At 30.4% G+C, this 26,638-nt stretch overlaps 2 protein-coding genes across 5 annotated transcripts; one reads left to right on the top strand and one right to left on the bottom strand.

Annotated features, from left to right (window-relative positions):
* Positions 1-3,779: 3,779 nt before the first annotated feature.
* On the top strand, positions 3,780-12,288 carry LOC126839404 (pancreatic triacylglycerol lipase). The gene is made up of 8 exons (XM_050574725.1): positions 3,780-4,332; positions 6,787-7,202; positions 7,775-8,024; positions 8,619-8,890; positions 8,957-9,104; positions 10,307-10,436; positions 10,514-10,699; positions 11,945-12,288. Exons 1-8 carry the CDS (start codon positions 4,212-4,214, stop codon positions 12,018-12,020), a joined length of 1,599 nt encoding a protein of 532 aa, XP_050430682.1. The 5' UTR covers positions 3,780-4,211; the 3' UTR covers positions 12,021-12,288.
* A 552-nt stretch (positions 12,289-12,840) lies between these two features.
* Positions 12,841-25,243, bottom strand: LOC126839402 (NUAK family SNF1-like kinase 1). 4 transcript variants are annotated; one of them, XM_050574723.1, is made up of 19 exons: positions 24,447-25,243; positions 22,488-22,606; positions 22,334-22,412; positions 20,934-21,054; positions 20,668-20,819; positions 20,535-20,600; positions 20,036-20,166; positions 19,688-19,809; positions 19,298-19,624; positions 18,685-19,226; positions 18,502-18,596; positions 17,392-17,583; positions 16,807-17,100; positions 16,547-16,742; positions 15,960-16,066; positions 15,774-15,889; positions 14,724-14,760; positions 14,165-14,287; positions 13,563-13,684 (listed from the first exon to the last, which is right to left on the bottom strand). In XM_050574723.1, exons 2-18 carry the CDS (start codon positions 22,592-22,594, stop codon positions 14,209-14,211), a joined length of 2,763 nt encoding a protein of 920 aa, XP_050430680.1. In that variant the 5' UTR covers positions 22,595-22,606; positions 24,447-25,243; the 3' UTR covers positions 13,563-13,684; positions 14,165-14,208. The 4 variants fall into 4 exon arrangements, 3 of the variants coding, with proteins under 3 accessions (XP_050430679.1, XP_050430681.1, XP_050430680.1); XM_050574724.1 differs by lacking the exon at positions 14,165-14,287 and having other exon boundaries at positions 13,547-13,684; XR_007685813.1 differs by lacking the exon at positions 14,724-14,760 and having other exon boundaries at positions 24,447-25,242.
* Positions 25,244-26,638: the final 1,395 nt, after the last annotated feature.

Below are 26,638 nucleotides of genomic sequence, written 5' to 3'. Positions count from 1 at the left end.
ACTGTCTAAACTATTTAATGAGTAAATAAACTGTATCGGATATAGATGATGATATTAAATTTGCGAGTAATCTGTTATTTAATAAATATTGTAGGCACACGAAGATGACGACGTTCTTGAAACCGATATTAAGCATAAATTTAACCCTTTCGTTACTGACATACTTGTACGAGGATTTAACTTTAAAATTTTTTAAAAATGTAATAAAATAAACAACGTACTATCATTATCAAACATGTCTTTAAACACAAGTTCTTGTATAGATTGATGATAAAAAAATCGACACAGCTATATTGATAATCAATATCAGTCCAATACGTAAAAAAATTGTTGATTATTTTTTTGAAAAAAAAAAATTCCCAGGAACGAAAGGGTTAAAAAAAGGTACAGGCAGTACAATAAAGTTGCTAGTTAGCCATCCCCGAATTCGCGTTAAAGCATTTTCTTAAATGTAATTTTGTTACTACATCCATGTAAGCTACTGGCGGCAACGATACCACTGTGCTGGATTTCCACTATACCTACTGATTTTTATTTCACTATTTTTTTGGTTTAGTTGTTTACACCTTAATAGTTCAAATATTATATTTGTACTACCTTAATTGTTCGTAAAAATGACGGTTATAAATTTAGTATTTTTAAAAAATCGTCTACACTCAGCTCCGTAAATGCATACAAAATACTTCTAAGGAGTAAGGTATAGGCAAATTTTCTGATTGTGGATTAATATATTATAGGCGCCAAATGATACGGTCGTTTTCAAGTGGTTGGGTGTAGCGAATAAAAAGGGCGTAAAATAACATTTCATACAAATATTATGCAAAAAAAATATTTTTTTTTTTGCTTAACGATTTTATAATAATTAATTTACATAAAAATAATAACAAATTATACTAATCAATAATAAATTAGCTAAACTGAGTTAAAATTACATTTTTATCATTGATGTTTCTTAATAATTGGAGGTGTGACTGGAGCAACTTTGCATGTTTACATTTTTTCATGGGAGCTTTTTTAGTTTTTTTGCTTCATAAACTAATAAAGGATACATTCTTCACTATTTATCGGTTTATTTGAAAACTAACTCTTATGTATTCTATCCAGTTGGTTTCAAAGAACTTTAACTCACCAAAAAATTATCATTAATAAATCAATTCAAACAAACTTATAATTTTAATTTTAATAAGAATAATAATAATTATTGTTTCCATTATTATTGATTATTATTATTTAAAACGTCATGAGTAACGTCACTCCACTCGTAAACGTAATACTAACGCTATACATAATAATAATCTATTTATAATCCGTTGTGTTTTAACCGCTAAACAATGTTTTACGCAGAGACATATTTTTAATAAAATAAGAGCTATAAACCGCGTTTGGCTGATAACATCATATTTTTTTATCATTGATGCTAAATGCTAATTACGTGTAAAGAAAACCTAGACGACGTCATACTCGACAGTTGACTCGCATTAATCGCACAACCCAACGTCACCACTTGTTGCGTATTAAATATGTTTTTGTTTTTGCCAAAAATAATGTTGTTGCGGCCGATGGTCAAGATGAAAATCCATTGTAGTCAAATACCAAAACTGACAAAAAATGTCAATACCAAATTCCAAATAGTTTTTCTTCTTATTATTATTTTTAAGAACACTTATAAATTATATTTTACGATTATTAAAATAAAGACTAGTGTATTGTTGAGCGGCAGTTGTTAAATCGGGTAATTACATATTATATAGTGTTCATATCGTAGACCATAAACTATATTTCAACTTTATATACTATACCCAATATAGCTTTCAAAGTACACATTTTTATAGTTGTTGAGTCACTCTTTAGGTTTTTTTATAATAAAAACCAATTTTGTTGACAGATTTGTTTTATTTCATGTTATAAATAAACGTAAGATATATCTTCGGTCTGATTTTCAGTTCTTGAGTTCTAAAGATGCGACTAAAAAATAAAATTTAAAAAAAAAACTTGTGGGTAGGAGGATAACTAATAATTGTTTTTACAAATTTCGACTCAAACTGACTAATTTTCGCCAAGTTATAGAAAATTAAACAATCTGTCAAATTTGTTTTCTGATTTTGGGGTGAACAAGGTGATATTTTCAATAAAATAAAAACAATAGACATACTGATACTACTTGAGTAGTTCGGTCTACAGGAAAAAGTTATCGTGACTTCAGACATAAAACAAATATAATTATAAAACAATACCTATTATTTAGCTCCACATCGAAGTTAAAATTAATCAAAATGTTAATATTTTTCATTTATGTTAATTGACATTAGACAAATATAAAAGTAAAAAAAAAAACATAAGATTTTGTTTGAATTAATTATAATTTATTAATAAAATAAATTTAGAAATGTTTACTGAATTAAGATATTAATTTAGGTTAATTCCTATCTATTGGAAATTATGTCATCTTTAAATGACATTTAAATAAATAAGTAGTGGCCGTAATAACTAAAAAAAAAAAACAATAGCTCTAATTAATATATTCAATAACTACAAATAAAAAACTTAAATGGATTAAAAGCCTAGGATAAATGAGTCCATTACCCACGTTATGGATCGAATATGTTGGATTGGATATAGGACTGAACAAGTGCCCATAACGCCCGTTAACTGCATAACGCATTGAACTTTTGTGTTGTGTGGGCCAATTATCAGACTGAGTTAAGGCTGTTGTGTTAATAACTAAATATAGCCTATAAATATTATGATGTTTACTCGAAAGTTATTAAATGTAACGTTTACACCTATAGACAGAGTTGTGCGAATTATTCGAATATTTTTAGAAAAAATGTGTTATCTAGATGATTAATTATGTAACATTTTATTCGAATAATGCACAACTCTACCTATAGATAAATCGAGTAGTCAATTATTGTAAGTCTATAAACTAAAGTTCAAACATATCTCATCGAAGAATAAGTTAATTCGCTTACTATAGACTATTGTTTTCATAGCATTCCAAAGTGTTTTCATTGCAATTACATACAACAACTTCACGGCCTCGCAAAGTTTTACAGTGTTGCATCAAGAATTATTTTTCAGAGAAACTTTTAAAAAAAAGAAACTGTTTAAAAATAAATAGCGGGTGTTTTGTTTTTTTTACTAATATAATAGAACAACAATTTTTTTGAGTTTGAATTGAAATATTATTTTTCGGGAAAAGGGATTTATTTTTGTAATATTAAAGTTATAAAGTAAAAAAAAATGTCCAATACAGATTAAGAATTGTTTGTGTTGTGACCTAATTTTGGATTGTAAGCGGCTGGGTACAATTAGACTTATTTGGAACGACTTTTAAGTTTTAAGAGTTTGATTATTTCATATGTCTTAAATATAAACGAATGTCAGAAAACAATGTCGACGTACAATGTTGGACTTTACTACCAAGTTCTAAAAAATCAACGTGTCCGTCATATTGGGTAATACGTTAAGTGTTACTTAACCGGTTGAGTAAAAATGTTCAACATGATTCATCTACCACAGTACTTGCCCGGTTTCCTTTAACGTGATTAACTTTTGCATTGTCGCAGATGTTTAACAAATAATGTTTACATTAATATGTAATTTTTTATCATTTATGAAATTTATCTCATACTTTATGCAATACCGTTAGCAATATTATGCACGGTCGACGTTTATTTTTCTCGGTTTGAACTTAATCTTACGTGTCATTTTTCGACCTTTGTCCCTGAATTAGATAATGATAAATAATAATCAACGTTTTCATCACCGACCGATCGTAAAACGTACGGTAGTCCTCGCACGCAGCTCAAACTGCTCGCAGCATCGCGAAGGTAAACATTGTAAATCGTATAACTTGTATAGTTACCTATATGTGTGTATGTGTGCGCGTACGTTTACTTTGTATAAGGTTCGTTGCTTATTTTTTTCTGGCAAACAATAAATAATACAAATTAGTAAAAATTAAAATAATAATAATAATGAAACCGGCAAGCACGCGCTATGTAACGTTTTAATGAATTAAACATTCAGTTAACCGACTAGTGTCCGGCTGTTACTTATTCGTTTGTTGAACTCAAGAGCATTCGGTGTACGGTGATACTGTTTTATCGGACGAAAAAAACGACCGTTCGGATTGCGGCGGGTTCTACGACAAAAAGGAAGATCTGAACAAAAAAAAAATCTCTCCCCCCAAAAAAGAAGCAGACAAAATGTTCAACCATACCGGAAATCTGCTTTTACAGACTATGCTGTACTTGGCGCAGACGGACAACATAACGTTCCCGGCAAATTACACAGACAGCGTGAACAACATTACCCTAGAAGGCGACAGTGAGTACAATAATTATGTTTACACAGTACCCTTGCAATAATATGGATAGAACGCCCACTGACTAAACGAGTAGATTATGAGTCTACCCAGTAGAGATCAGTCCGGTCCCGGGCTAACCCAAACCGGACCGCAAAAGCCCGGGCTGTTTTCCGGGTTGATCCGGGTTGATTATTCGGGGTTTAGTAAAAAAATGGCAATGGTCCGATCCGGGCTTGACAAATTTTTTTAGTAAAATCAAATAATGCAATATTTATACCATTAAGGTATAAAAAAAAGATCTTTTAGTCAAGTATTACTTATAGGAAGTCCGGACTTTTGCGATCCGATTACTACCTAGGTAGTATACAGTTTATTTATTTTCTAACAATCACATTATTATATTTGTAATTGGTAATGAATTATGTTTTCTAGTTAAAAAGTATTACAGAAATGTTTACGCTAAACTCTTAAAGGGGAGAAGTTAAGTTTATGTTACTTTATGCTTTCCTATAATGAAATGAAATTTACCATCATCATTTAAGACAACCGTCCAACAAACCGCTCGGTCGAAGTTTAAAATCACATTTTTTCATTTACATACAATAGTGTTACCGCGAAAATATAATGTTTGCAGGCCCCAAAAAAGGTTTTTTCGATAGTAGTCGCATTATTTACGGTTGTTTAGATCACAGTAACCTAGTGATCTAAGTGGCAGCTGATAGCCGGTAACGAGTGAATAGCCTTTGGTCATAAACAAGTAACAACATTTTGATAAAGCGTCTGATATAAATATTACAATACTAACGTTATAATTATAGAATATTAAATAATATTACTATATATATATATATAATACAGGCTTTTTTTTACATCTATTAAATCAATAATATACAATATATACACTATAATTTCACTATTGATATTTGATAGTATCGAATATTCATAAATATTGTAACGCCGATATTAGTTAATGCAATGTCAAATACGTCTGTATATCGGATTACAATGTTTGAAAATCGGAATCTACATTTAAAAATAAAAATGCTGTTCTATCGTAGAGTTTAATTTTAAACTATGTACCTAACGTAACTTTATATCTAATATGACGTGTAATGTGTGTGTGTGTATGTACATTTCAAGAAATCACAGAAGTAATCACTAACACGATGTGTAAGTCACAGCGCGAGACACGGTAGCCGATAGGCTCAGAGTCCGAAATTCGTTAACTGCCGCTTTTGAGTCGAACGTGGCCTACATATAATACTAAAATCTATATAACTATTGTTATTTGTTTCACAACAAACCTAAATGTACTTGTGGACTATTACTTGCGTTTATTACCGTTTTTCGCGAGTCATCGATCCAAATGTTTAAGTATAACAATTCTAATTTAAATACGAATCGCATGTAACACTTTAATTTGTTGATTGTAAATAACGCCACGTTGTTTGTCCGGTACAAAAATAGTACATCTGCACAAACAGTACCGACCCAGGAGAATTTTACTGTTCTTCCCTTAGCGTGTCCGCTTGCTTTGTTCTCCGTTTTTAACTTAAACCAATAATGTAATAACTCCGATTATTTGTACACAGAATTGACTTGCTTTCAAAGTTTAAGCAAGGGTCCTTATTGACTGAATTGACAAAACAAAAATAAAAGGAAAATAAAATAGTTAAACGAATAAGAAAGATTAGTATTATAGTGGAGGGTCTTTTAAGTAGAGGTTACGGTTATACGGGTATTAAAATACACAATTAAGTAAATACCCGTGAAAATAAGAAACCAGAGATTGGACTGAAATTTGAGTTTCTGATGATTCCCGTTATCCCATACCTGAGAAGGAAAAAATTGAGCTTAGCAAATGAAGGGCACAGGGGAAAAACGGTAGTAGTCACATTATGAAAATTTTAGAGTATAGCAAAAACAAAGTTCGTGAATTCCTCTCCCTCTTACATAAGAACTAAAATAATCACATTAAATGCTATTCTAATAAAAAAATGTATTTATTTAAACAATCTATTGACATAAATAAAAAAAAATAATGGCATATAATAAAAAAAACTTCCCCTGTGCCCTTCAAATATTAACCGAAGACAGAGAATCAACCACATACCGGCGCATGTGGTCTATCTAATTTGGGTTAGATTTATACTAATAAGCGCAGTTCTTCAATCTAAAATCGACTTTTATCCTACACTAGGTAAAATTTAAATACCAAAAATCAAGCATCTATAATAATTCTATTACAGTTTAGTCATCAGTCCAACTTAAATACAAAGTTATAGTAACACTAATAGTTATAGTTACACTTGTAAGTTTAATCTTTACATATTTACAGTAGAAAATATATTGAATTGTATAATATAATAAGATACATTAATAAAACGTATACGGTCTTGTTAGCCATTAAATAATGGCATACGGGAGTTGATGAATGGCGTATTATTAATTCTGCTATACTAATTTGTTTTTAGACGTTGAAGTGAAGTGCTATGGCGAGTACGGGTGTTTTTCGGTTGTCGGCTTGTGGCAGGACACCACGAGACCGGTAAACGTATTTCCGGAAAGACCGGAAAAGGTCTCACCCCGATATTGTTTGCACACTCGCAGAAATCGTCAGAACTGTCAGTGGTTGAACCACAAAGACCCTAGCTCGATTTACGGGTCCAATATGATACCGTCTATGCCCACGTACTTTATTACTCACGGGTTCTTAGAGGGTGGCGATCGACCCTGGTTGAAGGAAATCGCCAAGCAAATATTGAACAGGAACGATGCCAACGTCATCATCATCGACTGGGAAGGAGGATCCAGCCCGCCGTACACTCAAGCTGTAGCTAACATACGACTTGTCGGCCGGATAACCGCTCATCTCATCAATGTCATATGGGTAAGCGACCAAGTCAAAAGTTGTTACTCGAAGGAATTGGTCCAGTATAAAAAAGTAACAGTGTATACAGACAAAAAAAAAAGCCCACATCATTGTAAAACCAATAGCATCGCTGATCCGCATCAAAGTTAAAAACTACAGAAAATACTAAAATATTACAAATTATTTACTTTTTTTTGCCTAGGCCTTAGGAGACATTAGGTTAAATCCATACTAACACTAAGTATCTTCTGAATTCCAATGTTGATCGTCCTTGGATTTTCATTATGATAGATATTCATTATGATAATCTCTCAGCTCATTATTGTAGATCTTTATGTTATTTTATTCTAAAAAATTAACCTATTGGTAATTACATACGTAGGGCTAGCCATGATTAACTCTTGCTGTGTTTTCAGTACTTTTTAAGAACTACATTTGTGTATTCATTTTTAACCGTTTTCAGTATGCTGTATGTTTTAACCATATTTAACACCTCTACTGCATGACCGAGATGCAGATTTTAATTAGCGAATGGCACCATTTTACTATTTTTCGTTGTCTAATCGTCTGTTGATAATGAACTCATTTAGAAAGAGCTGGGAATACACGCGACCAACATCCATCTAGTTGGACACAGTCTTGGCTCACATCTGTCCGGCTACGTGGGCAGCGTTTTGCAGTCCAACTTCGGTTTAACTCTGGGCAGGATAACCGGCTTAGATCCGGCGGAACCGCACTTCAGCCAAACCGACCCTATTGTCCGACTGGATCCTTCGGACGCCCTTTACGTGGATATTATACATACGGATTCGCAACCCTTTATCAAGGGCGGTGAACTAGGTAAATAGTTGTTATAGTTCGTCCAGAAATGTATAGGAAGTCGTCATTCATGTAACATAATAGTAAACACAAAATGTTTACCGTTTAATTTCATTGCGGAAACGACGAGTTTTTATGCAATCATAAAACAACAATAAATAATATTACAACTGAATGTTGTCAGAATTTGAACACCTATCCTATTTAAAATAGCTTGACCGTCCTCGTGTTTAAAATTTACGCACGAGACAGTGTTTCATACTATTGTGTACTATTTTGTCTTGATGTGTAAACGATAGCCGTTTGTTAAAATTGTCAATAAACAAAATACAGCTGCATACAATAACATAATACTAGTAATTTTCCTTTTACTATATTATGCTGTTTCGATATCAACGATTGTATTAAACTTTGACAATTAAGTAACTACAACCAAATTAAATTATTCAAATGTTAAATATTATTACAATTCGGTTTGTTAGATTTCATCCATTCATAGCTTAGGCCTTAAGTTCTTGTTTCCGATTATTTTCGAGCAAAGTTTTATAAAAACTTCAATTTGGAAACCGACTGTATTTGAACTATGATTTAAAAATTTGTTTTTGGCGTTTTCAGGTTTGGGAATGAGTCAACCGTTAGGTCATCTGGATTTTTATCCCAATGGCGGGGAAAACCAACCTGGGTGCGATCAGGGCATGATGAAGTACATATCTCGCGAAAACGGAAGTTTCTACCAGGGCATGAGAAGATTTTTGGCTTGCAACCACGTCAGAGCGCACGAGTTTTTCAATGAATCGATCAACTCGGTGTGCAACTTCATAGCCATTGAATGCGATTCGTACGAAGATTTTTTGAATGGAGAATGTTTCTCATGCCTCAGCGAATCGGTAAGTACCTTTTTGCAAATGATAAGTGATTCCATACATGTGTATTGAACGGTATAATGTCTGTAGAACCCAGAAGGAAGAGTATGTGCCGAAATGGGAATGCGGTCTTTAGCGCATTGGAGAAAACATGCGCCGGCGATTGCCGCTGTCGACGCTAACACAATGCCACACCTGCGGTTGTACACTATCACCAACGACGAAGCACCTTATTGCTGTAAGTGCTTTCATGGATATGTTTAAAAATGGCCATTGACACAAATTATAATGACCATCTTAATATTACCTCTTACCGTTATGACTTAACTATATAAAAAAAAAAGATGTAATCAATTAGTTTCGCGTTGTCCTCCCGATTCTAAACAATTTTTGACCATAGTCCTTTGTTCACCACCCTTTCGAGAGCGATTTGTCATTCTAATACTCAGAGAACCCAAAATCAAAAAAAGATTAAGTATGAAGAGCTACGTAGCCGTTAGGACTATTTTTTATCACGAGGAAAAGTATATAGATGTTCACTTTTGTTGAATTTATGACTATAAAGTATCATGTTCTTTAACATATAATTTATACGACAGAACACTGAGAAAATGACAGTTTATTTGACACTGAAAAAATGATAGTTTTACGGTTTTTTTTTTTGTGTCTAAACGTGAATCCCCTAAAACTCTATGACCGCTTGGTCGATTTCTTCATCATACCTACTCGGTTCAAAATAAGAAGCGGCGGCTATCCGAAAGCAACGTAAAACCCCGGATTTCAGGTAGCCGCTGAAGTCGCTTCTTATTTTGAACAGAGTATACATATATTGATCAGAAACCGTTATAACCCTCAATTTTTTGGTGGAATTCTTTAAGAAAGCACTATAGATTAACAGTCAAAACCTCTCAAAATACAAAATAAACACAGTTTTGGCTCCATTTTTACTGTTGATTAAAATATGTACCATCTAAAAATTCGCATCGAAATGTTTTCTTTAAATTACTTTTATCACCTCAGTAATTTAATAAAAATATACAGACCTTTGACTGCCCTGACCCCACTATGATCAGCCTGGATCCAAGATTATTTTAATTACTTTTACAATGGAAATTTGTATGAATCATTTGGATAATCGATGAGACAGGCGTCACTAAATATTTTATTAATTCAATCAAAAAGGTGTTTTTTGAACCATTATCAGATCAAAATGAGCACTTGGATTTTGAACAAAATCTAGAGCATAAAAGCACCTATTAATATTAAAAAGCGCCTATCATATTATAATTGGCTTTTATTTTTTAACTTGGTAATCTATACCAATATATTTACTAACCAATAGATACGCGGAGTTTAAATCTACGCAAAAACGTATCAATTAATAAAACGCTGAACGAGTTTAATAATAATTTTGTAATGTTTGTAATGATCAATTTCCAGCGTTTTTATACCGGGTGACGTTAACGTTAGCGGATTCTCAAGTGAGTAGAGACCACGGTGGCGAAATAGGACATTTCTTCGTGCAACTGGAAGGCACCAAAGCCAAATCAAAAATGTTAAACGTATTCAAGTGAGTCTATAAAAAAATCACAAAAAATGGCAACTTTAAAATTATAATTATTATTGCATGTTTTCCAATTGGTTTAGAGAACAACATTTCAAACCGGGTAGCGTTCATCGACGGGTATTCGGATCCATACAGGTGGGAGACATTAAATCCGTGTTGCTCTTGTGGAACCATTCGACCACGATGAATATATTGACTTGGCGATTCGAAGCTCCTTTGGTATACGTCGAGTCGCTCACTATTGAAACGTTTAACGGAGGCCAAAAGTGAGTATTGAGACCTAGTTATGCGAATTATTGCCAAAAATCGTTTCCTCATTTTAATATCCTTTTTTAAAAGAGGTCAATTTTTGGACGTTTTGGACCTAAAAAACCTGACAAAATTACGCCTATTTAGGATGGTTGGAAGATGGAAGGCTTATTGCGGGATTCGAATTTTGATACTTCAATTAAAATTGTGTTTAAATCCTATTTGAACTTCTAAAATTTTCCGTATTTATTGGCTTGTTTAAGTAAATGAAATAGTTATTCAAAAATCGACTTCTACAATAACCTGGGAAAAGTTCGATTCACTAAACAGTTATTTTTTGCAGAATTAAAATCCGATCATTGTAAGTAGGCGTAGTTTTTTCAGGTTTTTAGGTCTAAAATTGGTTTCTTTTAGAATTTAACAAAATGGCTTTTACTTGTAGAAAAAATTGTATCATTTAAAATTTATATCCTGAACCTTATACAAATTAATCTGAATATAAACTGACACGGTCGAAAATGCATTGTCAAAAGTTTCCTTATAATTAAAAATTGTTTGTTAGATAAAAAAAAGATTATTTAAGTGTTCATTGCTATAAAATAATTGATTACGTATCGCATAATAAAATGTTGAACTTTGTGACATTTCGTCCGAAACTTCTACATTAACAGGAATATTTGTATGTCTACGACATTTCTCCTTAATAAAAGAAATTATTGATAATACATTTAGAAAAAAGGATTTGGATGGCGGGGTGATATATCACCATGATTACCCCATGTAAATACGCCACTGTTATTTATTATGTAATGAAATTTGATCTTTCAAATTTCGCTGATAATTCACTAAAACTATTTGAATATTTTTAGCAGATCAATTTGTCCATCATATACCATTAAAGAAATAGTCCTGGAGGAGGGGGGGAGGTGTACATACTTTTAAACATTTGCTTGTCCTATACAACCATTTTAACTCAGTGGGGGGTTGAGTAATCCCTCAAAAATATAAAAATTATTTTAACTATTTATTGCAAACGTGGAAAATTCAAACTTGAAAACCTTATTTGTTTTGCCGATTTTAAATTAAAAAGAAAGAAAAACGTAAGCGATGTTAATCGGTTATCCCATTTATAGTAAAAAACTTTGTACGAGTTCCGATCTAAATTCTAAAAAATCGTGTACATCAAGAAAATATTTACTATCTTAAATCCGAGTCGATATTCAATTAATAATCGTTTATTATTTTTATATTAATTATAATAGAATTCAACTATGTCCACCGAAAGCGGTACCACTAGAAGCTGGACTGTCATTCAGGATGTCGCCGTGTTCCAGCTAATAGATCAATGAGCAGTACCAAAGTTATACACACTGAATAGAAATATTGTGTGACACAGCAGGAGGAAATCAGCTAGAAAATGTTTAAGAAAACACCTAAGGTCTCATTTTATCATCTTGTAATTGTATTTATTGTATCAAAGTCATGTGTATACTTTTTATAATTTGTTTATGTATAAATCAGATCACTCGGTCAACCATTGTGCCCTTTTATGTCAATCATATAATATTTTTATTACAATATTAAACTTAGTGATTTAAAGATAAAACGTGGTAATGTCATATATTATAGCACTAAGAAGAAAATTAGGTACATGAAGTTTTTTATGCTTAATGTGTACTTAATTATAGTTTTTATTTTTTTAATGCGAGAACATGTTAAGTTACAGAGTTTATATTAATATTATAACTTAATTAGTTATCTGATTTTTTTTTTATCAATAGAGGCTGTTTTTGATGACTGTACAAACAACTATAAATCCATAAAATCTTATAATACATAATAATAATAATAATCAAAATTTGATTATTGTCATAAATAAATAACATAATATGTAATTAATATAATTAAATTTGTAGATATAAAGTAATTTCCTGTTTATTTGAAAATAAGTACCTATTTGTCGTGCGTGTTTGATTACAAAACACAATACAGAACAATCAAATATACAATTAATTAATTTTTCGTAAAATACTCAACACATTATTAAAAATTTAAACAAAATAATAATTATCACTAATTATACTTGTAATCATAACTATTACCTACTTACAAATAATTATAAATTGTTATTTTGTGCTTTCAAAAGTATAAATTATATCACCCTATATATATATATATATATATATATATATATATAAATATATTGTTATTTATATCAATAAATAAAAAAAATGTTGGTTAACGTACATTGGTAACCTGTAACGCATTAATAGTTCGAGTACATGTTTAAGTTAGTTTGACATAAAAACTGCGTCTTTTTATTCTGTCGCTCATTGTCTCTTCGCATCTACTGTTGGTTAGTGTTACGGGGATCCAATCTAGAGGTAACATTGTCGACGAACAATTTCCTTCTTTTGACATGGTTCTGGTACTTGAAGATTCTGAAATTTCTTCTTCGCTATTGTCGAGTGTGCTGTTCGATTTCATCAGGGTCTTGCAATTGTTAGTTCTCGAACCAGAAATCGAAGTTGATGACAAAGACCTTGGTTGATTTTCAGAGAGACTTTTGAGTGAATACGATTTTGACAATACACTGTTGTTGTACGGCACATCAAACGAGGATTTATCAGAACGATGATTGACTAGAGAGTAAGGACTTACGCTTCGAGAACCAGTGATTTTCTGTACTGGACAATCAAGTACGCGTGCCTGGACTACTTCTGGCGTGAGCGGCTTGACAGCCTTTGAAGATTTGTTGTGACAGCTCAATGATCTCGATAGTTGTCTGGGCAACGAACTAGTAGTGTTTTGGCGATATTTCTCTAATATTGTATCAACTCGTTTCTGACGTTCTTTGTTGTCAGTAATGTTACACAAGAGAGTGTGTTTAGGTATTTTCGATGAATATTCATTAGGTCTTTCTAAAACACGGGGAAGAATTTGTTTGTACACTGGTGGTTTCATCGGAGTATGAGTCCTTTTATCATTATTTGTAAATAATTCTGAAAAAAATGCACATAGTAATAAGTACACACAAATCATCATATTTGCCAATAATAGTAATAACATTCTATTTTATGTTCATTAAAACACTTATTTAAATCAAATGTAGCATCGTTGTTAAAAATTATTGGTTACAGCCAAAAATATGAATGTATTATTAAGTAATACCATTCATTTTTGTACAAAATCATTAAATTGATTTATTAAAAACACATGTTAACTAGTTTCACAGATTTTCTTGTTTGTATATTTCTATTTAATACATTATAAAAATATCCATTTCAGTTTTAAAAATTGTAAATATAAAAAATGATATTTATGATATTTATTCCCAATGGACAAATATCAGCAAATAACAACAATGCTGAACACTTTAATATTTTATAGAACATAAACAACAATTATTATTAAAAAAATAAAAAATAAATTGTTAGTTACACTAAAAAGAGCTAGAGAGTGAGAGAGAGAGAGTATCGTACCTATAAGTTTGTGGTATGGGTAATGTGTAAAATTTTGTTTTGGTTTAGATTACGGACAGGCAGAAGGAAGTATCATTATTTACTCGTCTTGTACGACGCGTGGCACATGCACCGTCACATTGGCTGCAACAAAATAAATGAACACACACATGCAATTTTTCTATCAAAATCTTATAATTTTTTTGTCAATGAGAATATATATTTTTTTTAATTAGTTAAACCAATGACAAAAGATACCAACATAAAAACACACAAATTAACTATGTTTATAAGACAATATTTTCTTTGAAAATATAACTGAATAATGTGTTTAAAAGAAATTAATGATTCACTAATTAATACTTTGAATTTAAATGTAAAATGAAATGTATTTATTTTTAATTTTTTTTTTTATTCATACAAAAAATAGATAAATTTAAATAAATGTTTTTAAGTGCATGACTAAATGTCATGTTTCAGCATATTTTTGTTATATATTTAACGGTCTCAACTAAATCAGTAACATATTATAATATTATTTTGGATGAGGGCCAGAAATGTTTTATGAGAACTCACTCACCCATTTACCTCTCTTGAACAAGACCCGACAATGGCCCCTGGATAGCAACAACACAATTTGAATAATTATACTTATATATCAAGCCCAAATAACTATTGAGTAATTTTGAAATGTAAAATAAAAAATATATACATAAATGACAAAAAAAAAAAAAGAGAAATAAGAAGAAAATTAGTAACTAAATATTATTAAATTAATGTTTCAAATAACATAATACTTAGGCTCTATATTTGTCGTATTGTCTACCAGTTAACAAAGTATTTACAAACACAAACAAAAAAATTAAACCAAACATAAAAGAAGATATGTCTAAGAGTACAAGATTTTATTTTAAAGCTACATATTTGGAGAAAAAAACATGGGTAGTAGTATAATAATTTTATCTGAGCAAATAATGGAATAATACTAAAAAAATTGAATTAGATCGATTTATTTAGTTTTTTTTATTACTAAAAAAAAAAAATGATTTAATTTTACTATTACTTCAACAAAATATTAACTAGCCAAATACAACTTAAAAATAACAATCCATTTGTCGATTGAAACTAAAACGTAATGATTAATTTAGAATTTAGATGTATATTTTATATACTTCTTAGTGACATTTTATATAAGTTGCTTTTAAAAAAAAATAATTATTAGATACCCTATACTACAAATAGGCTTGTGTGAGAAAATAATACTCTTAATTTATAGCTAGTTACTGATAAAAACATTGTTAAATTGATTAAAGTATTACCCACTTTTAATTATTAATAGGTCTACATGGTTTTGTGAAGAAAATTGTAATAAATATTAATACCTACAGTTAGATTTTGTTGACTTAACAAAGTAACATTTAATGTTATTTTATAATAATATTCCTAATAGTCTAATATTTAATGCTACTGCCACAAAAACACAAATTACAATTATTGTAGCTAATAGAGTTGCCAAATATTGTACTATGTATATTTTTAAGGTTTTTTTTTTTTGTATTAAGATTTATAAATAAGTAATAAAACAACAACTAGTTGAAGCTCATCGATTTTTAATAGTGTTAAAGATTACCTCTAGCAAAACCATCAGTCGGTCTTTGGTCTTGAGGAGCCGTTGTAGCAACAAAACTTCTACGCCACGGAGCAGCCTCGCCTCGATTAAACGATCTAGTTTCAGTCAAACGACGTCTGAGAAAAATGAAATGTTATTGAAATTAGTATATAATACTTTAAATACAAAGTTAACATGTAGGCTAACATTGGGGTTTGGTGATCAAATATAGAACGGTGCTGGTTAAAGAACGACCTTGGAAAATCAGATCCTCTAGTTTCGTCTGTACTCAAACGATTTGTCAAATCACGTACCTATTACAATATAACAAGAATTAATAATACTTAATAAAAAACACTAAACAATAATAATACGGGATTTTTCTCTTAACCCCCTGCACTAGTTCACTTTTAAAATAATTGCAATTTTGTAGGTATGCTTTATGAAAACATTTTTGTTTGTGTAATATTACAATTTTAAATAATACTTAAATTTTTATCTTTTTCAATATTTTCTAGGTCCTAAATTTTGAACTTCAATGATTTTAAACCTGGTTATGAACTAGTCACAATGTTAAGCAAATTATTCTTAATTTAAAAAGTTAATAAAATATACACATTGTCATTTAAGTTTCAAAAGTTGATGAAGCTCAAGAAATACTCAAATATATACAAATTTTAAGTATTCTCAAACATTGTAATTTTACATAAAATAAAAATGTTTTAAAACAAAACTGATGTAGTGCGTTAAAAGAATCACCTAGTATATTTTGTATGGTTTTTAAATCTATTTACCCTAGACAACAATGTTGAAAATAAATTTTCAGCAGTCAAAACCTCAAAACTATCATCTTCCTCGTCGGAACTAATACTTTCAGTGGCTTGTAAACTTCGAGCCGACGGTTTTTGTCTACGAGAGCTGCGTAGTGTGAAACATCTTCCCGGTCCACCGACTGCACCAGCTTCATCATCAAATTTATCACTAGAAGAGCTACATGTTGAAGAAAAAATAGTTTTTATTCAGAACTGAACACATTTAAATTAATTGTTCATACCTTCTTATTCTGGATACTGCATTTTCACTGGGTGTAACAAAACCACCACCTTCAACTGCTATAGGTATAATGACTTCACGTGGAGATTTTCTTATCGGCTCTCCGCCTATGCTTACTATACTGCTATTACTGTCAGTATCTAAAGTACTTTGTCGTGACAAGTTACTACCACTAGTCTTTGTACTGGATACAGATGAAGTTCTTTGTACAGGCTTAGTTTTTGACTTATCGTCTGGTTCAAATCTAATAGGTATAATATGCTCACGAGATTGACTTGTTTGCCTCACCACAGGTCTAAAACAATAAGCATGCAATACTTTTAATAAAGTTATAACAGATTCTTTACAGATCAATTGTAAAGAATAAAAAATGAAATATATAATAATAGTTAATTTCTTAATGTTGTTTTATCTTTATTTTTATAAAAGTAAAACTTTTTATAGTCACAATACTTAATATAATATACTTATTTTTTAGTTGAATTATAACCTATTAGCTGTACACAAAACAGGACAAAATTTTGTATATGAAACCAATTATACATAACGATACCATTTAAATTTTAAGAATTTCACATTTACATACCTTGGTGGTAGAGGTGAAGGTGTAGGTGTAGGGGACGATACTGCAACAGCTGAAGCAATAGGAATAGATACCTCTGCACGTCGAGTGGGTTTCGGCACTTGTACAAAATGTTTAACTTCTGTTTTGTAGTTTGTATCATTTGTATCATTTTCGTGATTTTTTTTTTCTTTTCCAATATTGCTAACAGGTAGTCTATATACACACAAAAAAAATTAATTTGAAAAATTTAACTAGTGTTATATAAATAATCAAGGGTCCAGATATTGTTCTTAAAAAGTTCTTTTCCGGTATTTGTTCCTATCCGACATCTGTTTTGGAAAAAATGAATCTATTTGTTCCTATCCGATATTAGTTCCTACCCAATATTTGTTCCTAACCAATATTTGTTCCGGAATAAATCAGTTTAATTGTTCCGGAGCAAATTAACTTTTTTTCTGGGACAAACAAACTTAATTGTTGTTTTTCAACTTTTGTTCCAAAACTAATAAAACTTGGATATATAGAGTGGTAGGTTTTGTTAAAAAGAAAAAGACATTATAATACATTAATTGTAAAGTAATATTAATATTATGATAAAAACATAACATTATACATATAATAATTACTATTGGGAATAATTTAAATAATATACACTGAAACATGAGTATTTTATTTACTATTAATTTGTATTACTACTATTAGTCTTATTAGTATAATATGCTTCTTATTATTATTTTTTAGAGATTCTCGTTTATCAAAACAAAGATTTTATCCTTATTGATGGACGAAGCAGTGCAATATTAATATATATATAATCCATTCTTGTAAACTTTAATACTGCTAAATAAAACAAAATTAAAAAAAACCTATCTCTTCATTTATTAAAGTTTTATTAGTTATGGAACAAAAAATAGGTTTGTTTGGCCGAGAAAAAAAATTATTTGCTCCAGAACAAATATTGGATAGGAACAAATAGTTCCCCATTTGTTCCAAAACTAATATCGGATAGGAACAAATAAAAGAGTAAAATGTTTTTACTTTGGAACAATATACCGTTGAACAAATGATTAAGTTCCAAAACAATTTCTGGAACTTTATCCGGACCCTTGTAAATAATAATAATATATTTACTCAGGTCTGGCTAATTTTATTTCTGCTCTCGATGTTTTCCTCTTAGGTTCATCAGCTGGCGTTTTCTTGCTATCAGCTATTGAATCACCAATAATCTAAATGAAACGTGAACAGTTTTACATTAATTAACAATAATTCTTAAAATGCCAACTATTAACAATATATATTATAAAAAAAAATTACTCTGATAGCATTTAAGCTCTTTCTCAAATCTTCAGGGAGATTTTTAAAATCATTTTTATTTGTTTGTAAACCACAATTAAACGGTTCATTATTTAAAGCACTTTCAGCTAATTTATTGAGTCCAATTGTTGATTCTAGGCTAAATTGTGGCTCTTGTTTTTCCACTTGATTAATAGATCCGTTAGACGCAATACTTTTTTTGGAACTATTAGATGATCCACTGCCAAGAGAACTACGCCTTTTTTGATCAATGCTATTCTTTGACATAGATTCAATAAGGTCTAATTTTTCAACAGCCTCTAAAACTCTGCTAGATCGCCTTCTACCACGTTCACCGTAAGATTTTATATCACGTTCAATGCTTTTATTTGATTCTGACGTAGGTTGAACTTCCTCAGGTTTTGAGTTACTGTCTACATGCTTAGACGATTCTTCAACAGTTTGAAATGTAGGCTCATTTTCACTCTTTTTAGCTTGGTTATGTTTTTTCGAACGACTTACAGAACGATCCCTCTTTTTGGTTTTCTTGGGTTTCTTTTCGACTAAAAAAAAGTGTTAATGTTTAGTAGTTTTTAAATACTCTCATAAAGATACGTTTAATTTTAATACATACCAGGTACTTCTGTTATGGCATTAGATACACGGGATGGAGAAATATTTCCTAGACTCTGAGACCTTACAGGTCCGCTATCTACTGCGCCTATACTGTTTGGAGCTCCTGGTATAGCTAGATTGTTATTAGTTTCTTGAGCTGATGGAGCTAATGAAAGCAATAGATCTAGTCGAACAGGAGTAGAAGAAGCCATTTCTTCTGCAAGGAGTAAACATTGTTGATCTTCCGGAAAATCTTTGTTTAACCATTCATGTGAACATATAGTATGAATATCAGCTCGTACATTAGGATTTACAGTCATCATTTTTGCTATTAATGGAGAAGCTCCTAAATAAAATAAAACAAATATTAAAATACGTAAAAAAATCACTCATAAAGAGTTTTATTTACTGGATGGATTTTTCGGTTCATAGTATTCCCCTTGAGAAATTTGTCTAACAAGGCGTTTAAAATTTGATCCGTCAAACGGCATTGTACCATACACTAAGGTATATAGCAAAACACCAAGTGACCTATAATTTACAATTAACATTTTATTCATAGATATATTTTACAGTTTCAATAATAATTCATCAATAATCATAGGTAAAAGTCGTAGGGTATTCACTGTATGTACTTACTTCCCACTTTTATAAGTATGCACATACTTGTATCAAAAATTGTATACCTGCTGATAAAGTACATACAGTTGTAAGGTGCACACAGCATATACCCTACTAATTGTTATTTCATACATACCAACAGTCAACTTCAGGACCATGGTAAGGTGTACCAGTTACAATTTCAGGAGACGCGTACAATGGACTACCACAATAAGTCGACAAGAGAGCTTTGTGATTAAAAACATTAGATAAACCGAAATCAGCTATCTAAAAAATTAATGAAACACATTAAGTCAACATTTAAATTTTTCTTACACAATATATAAGTTCTACAATCGAGTCAGAATAAGAAGATGACCAGATGTTTGATTGATGTTCAACTGCCTAATTCAATCAAGTCTCTACTATAAAGCATTTATCATTGTTTATTAATAAATAATTATTACTGGGCAACATTTACCAACTGCGCGCCTGACGTAGGGTCAAGAAAGCTTTCCCATTGGCTATCTTAGTTTATCAACTATACAAGTATAGTACAATATTTTTTTGTGTAATGACACAAAAAAATATTTCAAAAATAAGAAATAATTTGACAAAGGTCACATTCTTATTTTAACAGACTAAATATACATTACCTTGGCATTTCCTTGTTCATCTAACAAAATATTTTCTAATTTGAGATCGCGATGACAAATATTATGCTGAAAATATTAACATTTTTCTTACCAATAAATACTATATTGTTATAATTAGGTAAAAACAAATTACTTTATGACAATAAAAAATAGCTATAGCGACTTGTCTAAATATTCTCCTAGCTTCTTCTTCGGCAAGAACTTTTTTTTCACTTAAAAAATCGTACAACTCTCCACCTGCTGCATACTCCATTACTAGTACTATTTTTTCGCGATTTTCAAAAACTGAAACAAAATCATAAACAAGATATTAATTTTTTTAAGAAAACTTAATTATTTATAAATCAAAAAATAATACCAACTAATTTAAAATTACTTTAACTATATATTTATTATTACCTTCATAAATGTGAATAATGTTTGGGTGCCTTACAGAAGACATAATTTGTATCTCTCGTCTTATTCTTATTAAATCTGCTTCAGTCTCTATTTTACGTTTCCTTATTGTTTTTATAGCAACCTATAAAATAAATACTACTAAAATATGTATTACTAGTAGCCTAAGCTATTTAAGAAACTACAATTAAAAATAAATGTTTAAGTTAATATTTATTAACCCATTTCCGGCCAAGGGTTCAAAAAAACTGAAATTTTACAACTTTTTCGTGAAAACCCTTTATTCAACCTCAAATGAACATAAAATATCAACACAAAAATAAATCTGGTGTATTCTGAAGTAAGAAAAGATTGGTGTGTAAATGCACCATTGGCGCAAAACGATATCACTTTGTATGAAATTCTTCAAAACATTCTGGGTGCAAATGGACACCACATTTCAGAACATGATCCTTCTCTACCAGGACGTCTCATGCTAAGATCACAAAATGATAACAGCTGGTTTCATGGTGATTTTATCCTTGAAATAAAATTACAATTTTATGGTGTGCATACGCACCATTGGCCAGAAATGGTTAAGCAAGTACATTTAAAGAAATTAAAATTAAATTATGTGCGCTTCTTTGAACAAATTAAAATTAATTATTGAGATAATGATTATTGAGTTAAATAATGATTTATTGAGAAACTGGTATAGTAAATATTACTTATCACTTTAGCGCAAGCAAAGCATAACGCAAACACATTTTAAAAAATGTTATTTTTGTGTTCTACAGACCATTTTTACAACAATTTATCATATTAAAAAAAATAAGGATGACAAAAATCAACATACACGGAAAATTTCTGAATTAATAAGAATATAAATGACAGTTACTACATTGACCTAATTAACACGTTCACCTCCGCATGTAATACACGCCAGTGGCCGTGATTTCTGGATAAAATTTTGCTCGCGCTGTCCTGCGATCTCTAAATAAAAAATTAAACCAATCGCATGAAATTAAGTATAGACACATACTGCATAGCCAATGTAAAAAAATGGTCGTTCCCCGACGGCCGAATCATTTATAAACGTATTTCTAGATATGTACCTAGTAACGATCACGGATCGGCGACGGCCACCAGTGCCTGACTACTGCTGCCGAATAGAGATCGGCAGTGGAGGTGAACGTCTTAAATATCTTTTTTTACTTCTGAATATGGATAACTTTTTATAAAATATTTATTTCAAAAATCACCCTTAAACTTAAATTGAATATTAACAGCTTTATTTTTTTATTATATGATTAGTAGTATTGAAATTGATTATTATTACTGTAATAGCCTCTTAAAAAAATAACATGGGTTTTCTAGTATTCGTACAAAACTATAAAGCATACAAAAATAAAAATCAAACTTACTAGTTGTTCGGTCTCCTTGCAAATACCTAATTGGACTTTTCCACATGATCCTTCTCCTAGCTTCTTTAATACATCAAATCTGAAAAAAATATGTATTTTTTAAATAATAAAACAATCACTTTTTCTTATATAATATATATATGTATTCTTATACTTTTGTTTTAGTTTTTGTTTACGATTATGTAAATGTACAGCTCCTCCATTCTTCTCTATTCCTCGCATAATATGGTCACACATTACTCCATTTTCTGGTACGACCATTGTGATTTATATCTAAAATTGTATCAATAATTAAATGTAAAAATTACAATTTGTAATTCTAAGTTTCACTCATTATTAGTATTTGTAATAAGACTAATAAACTCTTAAGCTATACTAGAAGACTTATTTAAAATAATTTAATAAAAAAAAAATTGCTTACAGTTTTAAAGCATTACTAATGAAATATTTTGCAACTAACGCCAATGACAGTAAACATTAAAGATACCATTCATATTTTATTAAACAACTACACTTTGCTAAAAACAAATTAAATATCCAGTAAAATTACTAATGGCTAAAAAATAAAACTATGTAATCAATATGTTCACAATTTTGTAGAAATATAAGATTTATATTGTGTTTAGTTTGATCTGAACTAGAATGACGAATATATCTTTAAAATTATTATTATGGATATAATGTTTCATTAATTGTAAAGCCCATTCATCTTTTGACTTTTTAACAAATTATCAGAACAGAAAAAAAAGGGATCTTATTCTACTTAATGTTTCAGTAGCATACCTAGGATTTTTCCACAGGGGGGATGTACAGATTTTAACAGCCATACCTATTCAATATAAACATATACCCATATTATTATATACATGTTGCATGTAAACAAAAATTTGGACTCTTAACTACAAAACAAAGTCTAACTTTCTTGAGGACAGTGAAAGAATATTGAGTACTTCATCAGGTGTGACTTGTTATATTTTAAATTATGTTTCAAATAACCTACTGGGCCCAGGGGGGATAAAATCTCCATACCCCCCCCCCCCGCAAATATGCCACTGTAATGTTTAAGAAACATTTTATATTATGAAGCACTTTAAATCCATTCACAACGACGTAATTACATTTTTGTTCCCAATGCTTAAGTATACTTTGAAGGGGTATTGTAAATTGTAAAATTGTAACAGCCAATTATATATTTTTTGTAAGTAAAATCTTAAGAGTTGATAGAAATGTTTAGAAACTTGCCTACATAGAGTTCTTTAAATATCTCTCAAAGAGACAAACACTGTCTCAAGAATAATTTAATTTCACTGGTCCTTATACAATTATAGCCTCGAAACTTTGCCGATGCTAATTAGATTTACACACATTCCCACAAAAAAAAAAAATTATAATATATGCTTAATAAAATAAATATTGGCCCTTGTAAAGAAAATTATACATTTTGACTAAGTATGCCTATACATGCCAATTTTTTTAAACCGATAACAGATCTATTATATCTTCATAATTTATTGCTAGTTACATAAATTACAAAAATCGTAAAAAGGCATTAAATGTTGTAACTTTTACATTTTGTTCAAAACAAGAACATCAATAATAATTTTAAAATATATATGTATAACTTGAGTGTTACGAGAGGGCTTGAAGGCAATATGAGCCACGATCCACTAGGAAAACTCTCTCTCGCAGAATGATTTCTCTACCGAGTGTAGGTCAACAAGATTTGACAAACTTGTAAATTAAATTAATGTAGGTAAACTTTCAACTCAAAATTGCCTAATATTAATTTAAAATTATAATAATCGAATACTATCGACCATTAAACAATAAATACTAACAAATTAAAACGAAACATTGCAATTTTTTAAATTGAATTAAAAACAATTTAACGTTTACAATATCAACCTAGGTACATAATATTATCATACTATAATATAGTATTACATATTTAGTGATATGACACATAAGTAACCATTTATTTTTTGCTAAAACTGAAGTATAAAATGTTGAAGTACTTGCTACTTATTTTAAAATTATTTTTAACAATAAGACCATATAAGAATAAGAATGTATAATGTGCATTTCAAATAGCTATTGTACATTTTTTACTCACAATTTAATGGTGTCAAATTTCTAGAATGTTGTTTACAAATGCTGATGATTCAGTTCTAGACTTGGCTGAAAATCTTCATGAAACCATAGGCGGCCCACAACAGTTTTTAATGAGTGAAAAATTTCGAGTTTTTCTACAAATTTGGCAGACATATAAAAAAAACCGCGCACCGTAGTGTAACTGATATGGGGCTAACGTCGGTGATGAAAATAGGGGGCAAATGAATGATAGAATGCAAGAAAAATAAATCTAGAAAATAATTAATCGAAATATTATGGTGTCCAACGAATAGTATGATGTGATGTCTCTACACTCTGCGTGTGGAAAAAAAGAGTTGTAAGAGGCTGTAGCGACGACAGTGGTGGCGGGTAGGCATCTATTTTTAGCACTTTAAGATTCATTCTCGAACAAACCCCTTCCACATTGGCAACAGCAGCAAACAAGCTGTCGACTTCTTCGTATTCACTCCACCACTCGTGCATTCATCGGGCGTTATTATTATTTATTATTATATGTATAGAAGTTCTCATTTGCTCTCTATCTCGGTTCTATATGGCCGCGTAATGCGTATTTTTTCGCCTGGAATTTAGCGGGACACCGACGTTAAATTATATCATTGACGACCGGCACGGTTGCACATAACCCCGTACGACGTCATTACAATACTAATGTATTATATTTGTTGTATATAAACATAATTTTCTTACTGAGTCGTAACTCGTAAGTTCACCGTTATAAGTTTAATCGATACGGCACGCGCCCATGTACACCGCAACTCGCAAGGCGCACACGTCTGTCGAATTGGATTTTTGAATATTATCATCATTAATGTTGTTATTATTATGATTATGATTAGTTTACCGAACAACGATAACGATAGTGATAGTTGTTATCACGACACGGTCGACTAACTAGGGCAACGACCACTCGGTCCAAACGCGAATACTACACGACTACGATGGCCAACACATTATTTATTATTTTGACCAGCGCAGCGTCCACGTTCGCCGTCAACAAGATCATTTCCAGTGAGTTTTTTTTTTACACGCGTTCATCCGTTTTTGCGTGGTCGTCGGCAAACTAACACAAGGGCGGCCCAATAATAAATCACTTTTTATAGAAATCTTTATTTTTATGGGTTAAACAATATTCTTCAAACACTCCGGATTCCGTTTCACGACGGAGATACTGATAAGTAGGTGCCATGCGTAGAGTACACATATTAATACAGGGACTAGTATAAAACGACATTTTCCATTCTTTGAAATATAAATAGTAAAACATGCTATTTCCAGTTTCGTGCTATTGAGTCCAGTTCCACAATAAAAAGTATACAATTTTTTTTAGACAGACATTGGAACATAAACTATGGGTTGTGTATTTATTTACGCAATACTCATTTTATATATGCACTAAAACCACACTGGGAATTTGAAGTGTTTTTTAATGTTTTTAAGGTGAGGAATTCGAATATAAAATTCATTTTTACCTAAACCCATGTAAAAAAAATATGTTTTTAACAATTTCAAGTGAAATATAATAAACAATTGCATTTTATTCAAAAGTTACATTGCTTAAAATATACTTCAGACAAAAAATTATTCCCGACATCTACAAAAAAAAATTGAATTTTATTGAATTGAAATAGGTTGTTAGTTATTGAGCAGACCGCTGCTGGTTAACACCAATGCCTCACACTCGAGATTTTTGAATAGGTATTATATTTATTACCATTATTATTAGCTTCTGTGTTTGTTGATATTATTTTAATAATTATTATAAAGTGTATTGACAATAATCATTATAATTGCTATTATTATCCGTATTTTACATTTTACGGAAGTAAAACTTTCTTGCTTAAAATAATTTCAAGAACTTTTTAAGTTTTTTGACATGTTTTGTCGGCGATATATGCGGTCATTATATACTATACAGCACATTATATTATCAAAATTGACTTATGTAGTCCCAGTTTTTTCATAATTATTTTCGTCAACTTAATATACAAAGCTCAATGGATACTTCCAAGCCATGTATAAATTTTAGTATTTAACAAACATAGTTATTATCAAAAGCCCCATATCGAAAAGAAAATTCAAGTGCAAAATTTTAAATATCTTAACATAACGACAAACACATTTTTCTTAAAATGTATAGGTTTATTTCACCGTAGTTTGGTTCAGATATTAAAC

Source organism: Adelges cooleyi, unplaced genomic scaffold, assembly GCF_023614345.1.
Source record: "Adelges cooleyi isolate 19-005CV unplaced genomic scaffold, UGA_ACOO_1.1 ACOO_flye_CR_arks_rails_tigmint_CR_PRNA_30, whole genome shotgun sequence".
In the NCBI taxonomy this organism is placed as follows: Eukaryota; Metazoa; Arthropoda; class Insecta; order Hemiptera; family Adelgidae; genus Adelges; species Adelges cooleyi.
The sequence above is the reverse complement of the archived record's forward strand: the minus strand, read 5'-3'. Positions and strand labels throughout refer to the sequence as shown.